The 13,715-nt window shown below is 42.1% G+C and overlaps 1 protein-coding gene across 2 annotated transcripts in view; it reads left to right on the forward strand.

Moving 5' to 3' along the window:
• Positions 1-6,472: 6,472 nt before the first annotated feature.
• Positions 6,473-13,715, forward strand: part of KCNMB2 (potassium calcium-activated channel subfamily M regulatory beta subunit 2) — a 315,905-nt gene continuing 308,662 nt past the window's right edge. For both annotated transcript variants that reach the window (XM_079978278.1, XM_079978280.1), the window contains exon 1: positions 6,473-6,689. In XM_079978278.1, the coding sequence (XP_079834404.1) occupies positions 6,637-6,689 (53 nt within the window). In that variant the 5' untranslated portion in view covers positions 6,473-6,636. The remainder of the gene's footprint in view (positions 6,690-13,715) is intronic.

Here is a 13,715-nt window from a genome sequence, read left to right on the forward strand (position 1 = left end):
ACAAGGGTGGAGTCTATGATTCTCTCTGTTGTTTGTGAAGAGTGCAGACATCTTTTTCTGTATGGCTGCTAAAGACAGAAATAAAGACATGTAAATACGTTTTTGTCTGAGTCTGATTCCCCTCCCTGGGGAGCAGGGAGGAGGGAGAAGCAGTGGTGTGTTTTTCTCACAGTCTGGGAAAAATCGCCGACACAGACCTCGCCTGTTTGCTGCCGGGAGTCGCACGAGGGGGGTCAAAGGAATTCAGCCAGTGCCTGAAGAGGCAGGCACATTCCTCTGACCGAGGCCGAATTCCAACAGTCTGGACATATCCGGACACATCTGAGATTTGCCCGTCGGAAATAGCATCCGGGCGAAAATTTCTGAAAAGCAGTAGAAATGTCCAGGGAACAACTTTGCCAACTAAAAACTCAACAACTTTTGTGTCCAGATTTTCACTTTTTGAAATCTGGCAACCCTAGATGATGACACTTATTGCACGTTGCAGAAGTGGCCATGTATCTTTCCTCCATCATACGTGATGTAGGTGTGACCCCCTAACCTAATGGCTTGCTTCTTCGGGTCCTTTTCAAAAGAATGTCCACTTTAATCTGGGCTGCTCCTTGGTCAAGCCCTCTAAACAAATGTAGCTTAAAAAAGAAAGTGAGCTCAGAATTTCCAGCTGAGCAACACAGATGACAGATAGATCCCAACAAGCGACTAGTGCAAGCCAGCCAAATGACAGAAGAGGACATCTTCTCAAGCACTTTTGCGGATGACTTAGGAACTACTTCTTACTTAGAAGCCTCAGAGTGGGTAAATATGGTTTAGATACTAAATAAGTGAGCACTCACAAAAATTCACAGAAGAGTTTGGCCTCAACATTTGGTCTTCCTCAACTCTCCATAGTCAGCAACTCATTAACGTGAAGCGAGACAAAAGCAGACTGTTCTTGTTGTTGTTAGTGCTAATTTCCCCTATATACACAAGTTTGAAAGCAATTTTCTCTAATATATGCGGTTTTTTGCACTGGGATAGCTCAGTCAGTAGAGCATGTTTTGGGCTTGCTCTTTTCACTAATATATGCATTCTTTACCACGGTATAAGTGAAATATACTCTGAGTCGAGTGTGGATTTCATGCTCTTTATTCAGCTCATAGTAGTGAGGAATGGGATTTCCCCCGAAATGTCTGCTTTATAGACATTATTTACACAATGGGCCCCACGTGATTGGCTAATTCCGGGATTCTCCTGTAAGCCAGTCAGGTTGTGGATTCACTTCCACCTGGAGTTGGATTGGGTGGCTCCTGCGGACCAGTCAGACTGCTGCATTCTGGATCCTATTGTTCTAGGGCCAATCAGACTGCTGCAATTTGGATCCTATTCAACTCAGTACATAACAATAAGGTTCTTGCACACATTATATGGCTTGGCTGGATTGCAAATTTTGGAAAAGTGAAGATTTCAATGATGAATTTGTTCTCATCTTGATTCAGAAAGTGTGAATTACACAAGTCAGTCTTTAACTGTGAACTGAATCAAATGTCTTCTCCACCTCTTGTCCATACCCTATTGAAGAGGGTTCACTATTTTGCATTTAAAAGTTTCCAAGTTCAATATCCAGCCTCTCCATTTAAGAGGATCAGGGAGCAGGTGATGTGAAAAACATCTGCCCAAGACACTGGAAAGGTACTGACAATCACAGTTAAGAATGGATGAATCTGTCCATTTCGGTTTGGCTCATTTTCCAATCTTAAATTCAGTTCACTCCATTTCCACATCCATTTACAGGAAAAGGAAATCTGTGCACTGCTTAATATAACAAAATCTAAAATCAGTTCATGCAAATTGCAACAATAAAGCCACAAGCAAAAAAAATTGATACATAACACCAAAAAGCAATAAAATTCCAGTAAAATCTTAAGCAAAACATTGAAACAGAAATACTGAAATTATGTTCGTGGGTTCCTATGGAGTTTTTTTTCTGGGGGGGGGGGGGAGACTTGGTGACCCATAACCCAAGACATTGTGACCCTGATTATTTGTGGACAATTCTAATACATCATCATCATCATCATCATCATCATCATCATCATTACAAACAATTTCCTTGAATCTATGTATGTCATTTTCCTTTATATATACATTTTTGTGCACAGTATCCCAGTGTAAAAATGTTCCATCCCTGGAGCCTGATGGATCAATTTGAAATCCAGAGCTGCTAGGTCTGGGGACATGGTTGAAGCCTTGGCCGATTTGTAGACTGCAGAAATGACATGGGCGATCGACACCATTGCTCCTGAGAATGCTCATTCACTTCAGCAATCCTGGAAAGCTTGCGGTATACCCTGAAGTTGTGGGTGATGGCATAGATTAGAAGATGGCTAGAAGGCAAATGGGAAACAACTCAAATTAATACAAGCCCCAAAATGCTTTAATAATAATAATAATAATAATAATAATAATAATAATAATAATTTATTATTTATACCCCGCCCATCTGGCTGGGTTTCCCCAGCCACTCTGGGCGGCTTCCAACAAAACACTAAAATACAATAACCTATTAAACATTAAAAGCTTCCCTAAACAGGGCTGCCTTCAGATGTCTTCTAAATGTTTGGTAGTTATTTTTCTCTTTGACATCTGGTGGGAGGGCGTTCCACAGGGAGGGCGCCACTACCGAGAAGGCCCTCTGCCTGGTTCCCTGTAACTTGGCTTCTTGCAGCGAGGGAACTGCCAGAAGGCCCTTGGTGCTGGATCTCAGTGTCTGGGCAGAACGATGGCGGTGGAGACGCTCCTTCAGGTATACTTCTTAAAAGGGGTGGCAGATGGACCATTCCTTGAGAAACCTTCCTTGGACCTGGAAGATCTGTTAAAACAATCAGGTAACTGCAAAGACCCCCTTCCTTAGCAAGTTTCCTGAGAAAGGGAATTGGGCCAATGACCAACTCAAGGCATTCTTGGATGAGATGTCTCAAGCGTGTGGCACTCACCCAGGTTTGGTGGCATGTGTTGGAAAGTCACTGGAAGCATATAGGTGTTTTACCGTATTTTATTTACAAATATACAGGTTGAGCATGCCTTAAGCACTTGAACAGACAGCCAAATCCACATAAGATCTCTGGAGCAAAGCAATCTTCAAGGTGCAGCTGTCTGCTTCTTCATTTATATTCCACTCCATCGCCTGCCAGTTTTATTGCCTCTCTTTCACACAAGCCACCAATCCAACAACATCCTTTCCTACAAGGTCAACAGGAAAAAGGCTTCCCTCCTTCCAGGTATTTCCTAGCTATCTACTTACCTGTCATCCGAATCCTTGGCCTGCAGAAAACCAGAAACTGAATCAGGCTTACCGGCTGGAGTCGCAGTTCAAAACGTCAGGAGCTTGAGGAAAGTTAATGAAAAGAAATCTCCAACAACACTACAAGCTCCATTAACCTTCTCCTCTCCAATTCCCTATTTCACAAACAATGCACTTAAGCACACTCTCCACAGTATATTGTTGCTGCCAACATGCTTATCTTACAATGTTTTCATTTCTATTCCCTCCCCTTTTCTTTCTTTAGGGTGGTAAACGCAAGCCAGCAATGTCCTGGGAATGATGTTTGTGCATTCCCACCTCTATACAGTGGTACCTCAGGTTAAGTACTTAATTCGTTCCAGAGGTCCATACTTAACCTGAAACTGTTCTTAACCTGAAGCACCACTTTAGCTAATGGGGCCTCCTTTTGCTGCCGTGCCACTGGAGCCCGATTTCTGTTCTCATCCTGAAGCAAAGTTCTTAACCTGAAGCACTATTTCTGGGTTAGCGGAGTCTGTAACCTGAAGCGTATGTAACCTGAAGCATATGTAACCCGAGGTACTACTGTATTATAAAGCTTTTTCTTATGCACATGTTAATTCTGGGATCGGATAAAGTCCACTAGCAGGGTGAGGTAAGGAATGAAATTAGATGCTAACGGAGCATCGGGATTACAAGGAAGATTTGTACACTTTAAGGCTGCAATTCATTTTTTATTTACTATAGAGTAAATCCCCTTGAAATAAATGAGAATTACTTCTAAGTAAGCATGCATAGCATTGCACGGTTGATATTCATAGATACATATGTACGTACACAATTTTATTTGCTTGCCATGTTTCCACAGCTCGAACCGTGCTCAAGGTGGCTTACGAAAAAAGACATCACTACAATGTAACAAAAGTAGTCACTTTTCTTGGACTACAGCTCCCATAACTCCTTGCTGTTAGCAATGCTGACATGGGTTTATGGGAAATGCAGTCTGGAAAACACCATCTGTTCACATTAACTCTTGCCTTCTGTCTATCTTTGCTGGAGCCAGGGAGACCAGGCATCTCAAGAGAAATCCTTGGTTTACTGGATATGGGCTGTTCTAATTAACTGTTATAATTAAACATAACTCTCTCTTTTTTAACCTAAAAGCCTTATATGGCTCAGGACCACAATACCTCAAGGACCACCTCCCCCCATATGAACCACCCCAGACCCTGCAATCATCACCTGAGGCCCTTCTTCATGTGCCTCCTCCACGAGAGGCCCGGAGGGTGCCAAGACAAGAACGGGGCCTTTTCTGCAGTGGCTCCCCATCGTGGAATGTTCTCCCCAGGGAGGCTCACTTGGCGCCTTCATTACATATCTTTAGGTGCCAGGCAAAAACATTCCTCTTGTCCTAGGTCTTTGGCTGATTATACAATACATGGCCTATTAAACTCTAACTCTCTCTCTCTCTCTCTCTCTCTCTCTTTCTGTGTGTGTGTGTGTCTGTTCTTATGGTATATATTTTTTGTGTTTTTACATTGTAGACTGTCCTATGATCTTTAGATGGAGGGGGGGTATAGAAATTTAATTAATTAATAAATTCATAATACTTAAGCATTTTCCTCTAACATATTTTAAAATGTTTTAGATGTGCAATGATGACTTGAAGCAGACTTTAAAAGTAATAAAAGCTAGACTTCTCCACCCAACACATAGATTATCATAGGAGCCCATGGACTATGGCTTATAAATTTCCCACCCACCCACCCACTCACCCTTCCCCATTCCCATTATTGATGTACGACATTTCCTTCCACTACACAAAAGCCAGACCTCTTTGCAAATCAGCAATACTGTTACTGCCATTACAAGGAGGGAAACACATACGAGGGGATTATCAAATATGACTCAACTCTTTGTTTCCCTTGTAAATCTGGAATTGGTTGAAGGCTATTATTTTACTGGAAGGAAATGAATTTTGCCATTTCATTCCCAGCCATCTTTTTAAATGTCATTGATAAATGTTTCAGTGCTGCAGGTGTTTTTCTACATATACACATGAGCTTGAGGTGAGAAATAGAGGCTAAAACTTGCACCATATAGAACAAGGATATGGACCCCAGGCTTCATCTCCTATCATCCCTGACCATCGGCCATGCTGGCTGGGGCTGATGGGATTTTGAATCCAACAGCACCAAGATGACCGCAGGTTGGGGAAGACTCATTGAGGGTGTGAAACCATAAAACTCTGCCTTTCAGTTTTTCGGCAACTCAAAATGAAGCCTTCGCTGTTGGTGGCAGTGATGGCCACCAACTTAGATGACTTTAAAAACAGAACTTCACGGAGGAGAAAACTACTGTATCAGTGACTACCAGACATGGAGGTTATGCTATGCCAGGCTTCCTCAACCTCGGCCCTCCAGATATTTTTGGCCTACAACTCCCATGATCCCTAGCTAGCAGGACCAGTGGTCAGGGATGATGGGAACTGTAGTCTCAAAACATCTGGAGGGCCGAGGTTGAGGAAGCCTGTGCTCTGCCCCCACAGCTGAGCACAGTAGTGCTTTTTAGTACCAGTTGCTGGACACCATAGGAGGGGAGAGAGGCCTTGTGCTTGGGTCCCCCTCTTGTGGGTTTCCCACAATGCACCTGGTTGACCATTGTGAGAACATGATGCTGGACTGGATGGGCCATGGGCGCGATCCAGCAGTATCTTACTGTGTTATTATATTCTTAACAATCAGATCTCTGTCATACATATTGTCCCTGCCTGACCACTCACTATTTCAACTATCCAGCTGCATTTCCCAGAAATTGTCTTGTGGTAGGTAACTATTTAAAAATAGAATTCTAATTTTAGAGAGAGACCTTTCTCCTTCACACACACACACACACACACCACAATAAAGTTAAACCAAAAGCATGGCCCAGAGAACCTTTTCAATCACCCACCCCACCCCCTTGTCCGGATATCACCTCACCCTTGCCATCTGTCAATAAAACAAATAGGCTCCATTTGTTGTCCAATTGGCTCTGCAGACCTTGCCACATCAGAAAGAGTTTTATTCAGGGTTGGCAGGGACAGTGAGGAATGGCTGGCAAGCGAGAGGAAAACGCCGTTTCAAAAGAGCCCCTTGCATCACACATGCTGAGTTGCAGTTCCAGAGGAATTACTGCTTCACGACTGGAAAAAGTTAACAACCAGCGAGAGGATAGTCTTTCTCCGTCTGTTGCTATGAGTGCTGGTCTATAGGGGTGTAGCTTTCCTCTTGGGTTTCTTTGTTTGTTTTGCATATTGCTTTCCTCTTCCTTCTGTCAGAAGGGACTTTTTTATTATTATGGTCAGGTGAGGTGCAAAAGCCAGTGGAAAAGCCAGCATGGAGCACCCGAAGGAAACCAAGCTCGCCTTGGGCCAGAAAGAAAAATGGGGGTAAGTGGAACAATAATATTAAGCTGCTTGGAGGTTGCCGGGCATTTAGTGGCAATGAAATAATACGAAACTCAGGGCGCAGCCGAGCCCAAGCTAAGTTTCTAAGCTATGTTCCAGCTGGTTGCAATGGGAGAGTCAAGTCCAGACTTTTTGAGGGGTATGCTCCGTGTTAGTTGCTTGCAGCAAAAGTAACAAAGAGTCTTGTGGCACCTGAAATTTGTGATGGAGTAAGCTATGGTGGGCTTCTGAAGATGCATGGAGTGTTATTCTTCGTTATCGGGGTGTGTGTGTACACACAAGGTTTATAGGGTAAACAGTCAGGCCAGAGGGAAATTAAATGCAGAGGAGTGTGGACAAATTACATATTCAGCAGTGGTTCTTCCCAAAGCAGTGCTCAGTGACACAGACAACCTGGCATTGGTAAGCCAATGGGCACAGATAATGCGCTAGCCACCCTTTGTCTTTTAGGTTCCAGACTTACATTTCTCCCATTGAAATCAATGGGACTCAAGGAGGGCATACATGGAGCAGAGTGATGCCTCGTGATAAACAAACCATATTCACGGGTGCAATTGTAGGAGGTGAAGGAGAAATGCCTCCTATGTGTTTTAGAAGGGGGGGATATGGTTACTGTCAAATCCCCCCGCCCATTGTTTTTCTGGTCTGTACTTGTGGCAAATGGCATAAACATTGAAAATAAGACTTGTTGGCTGCAGTTATGAGCTCTTTAGCTTTATAACGACCATTGATATTGTTGGTGGCTGCACCCAGTTAACAAGAGGAAAACATAGACTTGCGCTTGCTGAACAGTAAATATACCCATTAGCAAAATTCCAGTTTTTGAATAATTTTGGTGCTTGTGGAAACTCCCTGCTTTCTTTGTTTCTTTTCTTTTTTTTTGCGGGAGAAGGGGTTAGAATGGTCACGAAAGGTGAGGGCCATGCTTCTGTGGACTGTGGAGATTGTGGGTCAATGTCCTCTACCCCAATCCCAGATATGATTATTTTATGGGCAAAATGTAATACAAGAATTGCAGCAAAGGCTGAGCGAGCAGTGAAATCCTAATGAAGGGATCCTCTGAGGTCTCTGACTGTGGTTTATTATTGAGTGCCTCCTTGGATGAACACAGGGTAGAGAAGAACTTTGTGGTCGAATTGTCGCCTTTGTTGGATGGTATTCTTGCTCCCATCCCTACCCTTTGCTTTTTTGCAGAGTGCTTCATCAAAAGAGGTTTGCCCGGTGTTATTATCTCCTTGAGTTTGGCATATATTCGGAACCTTATGTGCTCAGCTGTGCTGCATCGCATTATGAAGAGGGCAATTTTGAGGATGTTTGATGAATCCCTGTTACAGATAGGTAGCCGTGTTGATCTGCCATAGTCAAAACAAAAAAAATTCCTTCCAGTAGCACCTTAAAGACCAACTAAGTTAGTTCTTGGTATGAGCTTTCGTGTGCATGCACACTTCTTCAGATACACTGAAACAGAAGTTTCCAGACCCTTCTATATAGTGAGAAGGTGGGGAGGGGTATTACTCAGAAGGGTGGTGGGAATGGGTGATTGGCAGATAGCTGTTGACGACTCTTAACGACTGCAATAGGTCTTACAGGAAAAAGCAAGGGGTGAGAAGGTGAAAAATGGCTTTGTCATGTATAATGAGATAAGAATCCAAGGTCTTTGTTCAGACCAGGACTCTCCATGGTTTTAAGTTTGGTGATAAGTTGCAATTCAGCAGCTTCTCTTTCCAGTCTATTTCTGAAATTCCTTTGTAGTAAAACAGCTACTTTGAGATCTTGTATAGAATGTCCTGGGAGATTGAAGTGTTCTCCTACTGGTTTCTCTGTCTTGTGATTCCTGATGTCTGATTTATGTCCGTTTATTCTTTGGCGTAAGGTCTGGCCTGTTTGTCAACAGTGTCCTTCAGCTCTCTATATTGGACAAACAGGCCAGACCTTACGCCAAAGAATAAACGGACATAAATCAGACATCAGGAATCACAAGACAGAGAAACCAGTAGGAGAACACTTCAATCTCCCAGGACATTCTATACAAGATCTCAAAGTAGCTGTTTTACTACAAAGGAATTTCAGAAATAGACTGGAAAGAGAAGCTGCTGAATTGCAACTTATCACCAAACTTAAAACCATGGAGAGTCCTGGTCTGAACAAAGACCTTGGATTCTTATCTCATTATACATGACAAAGCCATTTTTCACCTTCTCACCCCTTGCTTTTTCCTGTAAGACCTATTGCAGTCATTAAGAGTCGTCAACAGGCTCATCACAGCTATCTGCCAATCACCCATTCCCACCACCCTTCTGAGTAATACCCCTCCCCACCTTCTCACTATATAGAAGGGTCTGGAAACTTCTGTTTCAGTGTATCTGAAGAAGTGTGCATGCACACGAAAGCTCATACCAAGAACTAACTTAGTTGGTCTTTAAGGTGCTACTGGAAGGAATTTTTTTTGTTTTGATGAATCCCTGTGGCTAATAAAATAAGCACCCACTTGGCTGGGAATATCAATTTGCAGCCATAATGGTAGCACAAAGTGAACAGCTTTAAGTGATCCTGTTTTTATAATCCTATAATCTCGATGCACTTCGATATGCATGCAGGAAGTGTTTGCAGCTTGACTGTGTGATAAAAAGAAGAGCGAGGCAGGGGAGCAAATATCATTAAGCCAAACATAAACTTTCAGTACAAAATCCATCTTTTTTTCCACAGGAGCTAGAAGGTTTGCGGAACTGTAATTCTTTCTAAAGTTAGCCCTGCTGGTTTGCCATTGCTTCATCTGAATGCTTCATATATAGAGATATTTTGCATTTATGACTACAGCTTTGCTGAAAATTATCCAGTTTTGAGGCGGGTATTAGTAATTTCAATGAGGTAGATAATTTTCTTGAAAATCTCAAAGATTATGTGAATTTTCACCACAGCTAGATAGATAGTTTGGCACCATTGTTTTCAATGGCTGCTGCTATTTCTGTCTGATCTCATGATCTGACCCATACATCCCACCAGTTTCTGCATTTTTCTCCCTCCTGGATCAAGCAAATGGATGCTTCCAGCCAATCAGAAAATGGGACAATGCTGCAAAGATGCCACAATGCAGTCTAAGTAGTTAGATTTGGCTACGTAGCTGCATCATGGAGAAAGCAAGTTAGAGAAATAGAGAGAGAGGGCCACATAGATTTAAACACAAATGTTTTCAGAAGGCGTGCCGGTGGGGGGATATCAAAGGGGGTTTGTGGTTGCACTGGCAAAAATATTTTTCAAAAAACATTGTTAAGTAGGTTTAAACTCTGCTTCTGGTGACATATGAGCATGCAGACATGAAATGATGTGGTTGGCTTATATATGTATTGGACAAGAATATCTCATTTGGCAGAAAGGAGCTGTCAAATCAGTTTTCAGAAGGTGGTTTGTTTGTAGCTTGAAATTCTTCTGAGGCAGTCTTGGTTTCATAAATTACATTTCATATTATTTACTACATCATTCCGGTCAAATCTACTGCTGTCCATAGTCCAATTTGGTGGCAGTCAAAATGGGTTTCTATTTATCATTTCCTGAACTTTTTTTCTGCATCTCCAGTGCTTTGTTTTTCTTATTGATGACCACAATAGCCTTGTGAAGTAGGCTTCACTGAGATATATCAGCGTGTCTAAGTCCTAAGAGCTGTAATTTCATGGGTGAGCGCTGAGTTGGCAACCCTACAGACTAGAGTCAGCCATGCATGCATTGGGGGGGGGGGAGAAGAAGGCGCAGATATGCATAACATTTGCATATGACCATTCACATGGACAGATGCAAACTTAGAATTACCATAGCTGAAATAGAAATGCAATGCATCTCATCATAGTGGGGGAGACTGTGTGAGTTGGTGAGCTGCCTGCCTGCTCTGTGAGCCACCCCGGTACTAACAGTGAGTGGGCAGCTTCAATGCCAAACTATTCTCCGTTCTTAAGAGTTCTTTATCATTAGACCAGGCTTGGATCAGACAGCCCTGCAAGTGGTGTGACGGTTGGCGTCTTCTTCTTCTTCTTCTTCTTCTTCTTCTTCTTCTTCTTCTTCGGCAATCACTCATAGCCGAGTAAGATGTCTTACATAAGCACGGTTTTAACAGTGAGTTGGTAAGTGACTGTGGAGGCCAATTCTGGATCCACACGTCCTTCCACAGTGGGGACATTGGTTTCCAGGTGGGAGTTGATCACAGTGTGGATTTGCCAAGTGTGCCTTCCTCTTAGCATGTTTCTCCCTTTCGTCCTGAGTTCGAGCGTCTTCAAAGCCCATGACATCTTTGGTAAAGACTGTTCTCCAACTGGAGCGTTTGCAGGCAAGTGTTTTCCAATTGTCGGTGTTTATACTACATTTTTAAAAATTTGCCTTAATGCAGTCTTTAAACCTCTTTTGTTGACCACCAGCGTTACACTTTCCATTTTTAAGTTTGGAATAGAGTAGTTGCTTTGGAAGATGATCATCAGGCATCTGCACAACATGACCAGTCCAACAAAGTTGATGTTGAAGAACCATTGCTTCGACACTGGTGATCTTTGCTTCTTCCAGTACACCGGTATTAGTTTGTCTGTCTTCCCAAGCGATGTGTAAAAAATGTTGGAGATACTGTTGATGGAATTTTTCAAGGAGTTGGAGAGGTATCAAACTAGGAACAGGTAAACCTATATTTCAGTACTGTAACTTCTGCTCTTGCAGTGGAATATCTTCTCTCTCTTTTCCTCGCATGTGCCCCACCCATCTTCCCCAAATCTGTTCTAGAAGGCTTGGGTAAAACCCAGAGAAATAATAATAATAATATTTATACCCCACCCAGCTGACTGGGTTTCCCCAGCCACTCTGGGCGGCTTCCTGCAAAATATAAAAAACATAATAAAACGTCAAACATTAAAAACTTCCTGATACAGGTATGTATTGGGAATTTATACAATTAAGCCTCCTTTTTTTCATAATTTCCCCATGAGTTTTTGTATTTTAAGTTTGTATTTGTGAACTAATACATATATAGCCAGAGACTTGCGTGCATAAAATATTTATGTTCTGCTATTTCTGGGGTGTTCTTGGATTCTGCACAAAAGGGGACTCCATCCCCTTTTAAACATCTTCAGAGAGGCAGGGGTGAATAAAGAGTATGTTAGTATTAAAATATCTGGAAGCCTTCTGGGGCGGAATTGCTCAATAGATTGGGGACAGGTGTGAGAGAGGAGGAAATAGAGATGAATTTTGATTGCACAAGTAAAAGTCATTCCACTAATGCAAGGACTGCTTTGGGACTTCCTCCTTTTCTGCTGAAGATCATTTGAATGAACTTGAATTGAATTGAGAACTAAATGAATACCAAACTGATTAGTTTTCTAAAGGGATAAACGTGAACTGGAATTAGTTCCTTTTGAACATGTTGAACTAGAATGAGTTCCTTTTTAAGGTGAATGTTCGAAACATTCATCTATCTATCTATCATCTATCTATCTATCTATCTATCTATCTATCTATCATCTCTCTATCTATCCAAATACAGAATATTCAAACACATCTCTAAGTACAGAATATTCAAACACATGTCTCCCCCCTGGAAACCTAAAGTGGTATGATCCAGGAATTACGTCGCTACTCTGACCCTGTTGAACACATAATATGGCCTGAACCTGCTGCTCAAGTCCTGAAATGAAGAAGCTATGTGAATATTATGAAGAAGTTTACCAAAAATATTTACACCCATTCTAGATTCCATCTGTGAAAATGACCTTTCGAAACCAAGTTAATAACCACCTGACAAAGAGAAGGCATTTTTGAGGCTCAGCAGGAAATAAAAAGAGAACAAACATCAAAGCAGTCAGCTGGAAACAAAGAGAATTAAAACACATGATGGACGTGCGATGGGTTTGGGGAGGGGAGTGAAAAACCATGAGGAGAAAAACACTTTAAAAAAATATATTCATCAGCATACACCCCAGGAAGAGATTTATCCAATCACCATGAAAATATAACTAGTGAGATCACAAGGGTAAGAGGGAAATAAGATAAGTAAATAGCATAAATAAGGAAATGATAAACCGGATATGCAGAATTGCATTTGGAATATTGAAAGGAATTTTCTGATGTGCAGACTTTGAGGGAGGGGGACATGACACAGTGCTACCCCTATGTATGCCCTGAAGCATAATCATGTACTATCCATGGAGCAATTTATTTATTTTTAAATGGAGGGATTTGATTCAGTTCACAAGCAGGCCTTATGAAGAACGGTTGAAGGAGCTGGGTATGTTTAACCTGGCAAAGAGGAGACTGAGAGGGGGACCTCAACCCCTAGAAGTTGGCTCCTATGCTTCGAACATGGTGGATTTTCTTTCCTTGGAGGTTTTTAAGCAGAGGTCAAAAGACACACTTCGCTGAATTTTGCCATGCAGTTCACCGGCAGAGTAATGTGTACAAACATGCACATGTGCGTGAAAGTAACCTCGAAAAATGTAATTGCATTAGGATAAAGTGGTTGGCAAAATGTATCTGTTAGGCAAAATGGTATACAAAGAAATGTATAAAGCCAGGCTCTACCCATCATCCTGTTCTACCCTTCAGTTCCTTCCTTTTGGGATCCATTCTGCTAAGTCATCTTTGAGGAAGCAGGGTAGAGGGCTTCCACTGCAAGAGTGGGAACGATATTTCCCAAGGCACTCTGTGCAATTTGATAAGATGCATGCCTGGGACACCATCAGCACAGATGCACCAACATTACAAACCTGTAAAGAAGGAACAGAGAAGGTTTTGCTTTTCTGTTCTTTCAAAGAAAGCTAGCAAATACTGAACTTGCTTCTTTCTGAATTGAAACGCTTGTCCAGAATATTAGCAAACTCCTCTCATCATTTTGACTGCAAATGTTCCACAGCTTCATGAAAATGATTTTTATTTAATTCTCCAGATTTATTTTAAAACACAGAAATTACTTCCATTTCTCTCCCAGCTTTCTCATGGTCCTCCTGCTTGCGTGACTCAGGGCTTTTCACATCATCCTGGTTG

The sequence above is a fragment of the Podarcis cretensis genome (assembly GCF_951804945.1).
Source record: "Podarcis cretensis genome assembly, chromosome: 5".
In the NCBI taxonomy this organism is placed as follows: Eukaryota; Metazoa; Chordata; class Lepidosauria; order Squamata; family Lacertidae; genus Podarcis; species Podarcis cretensis.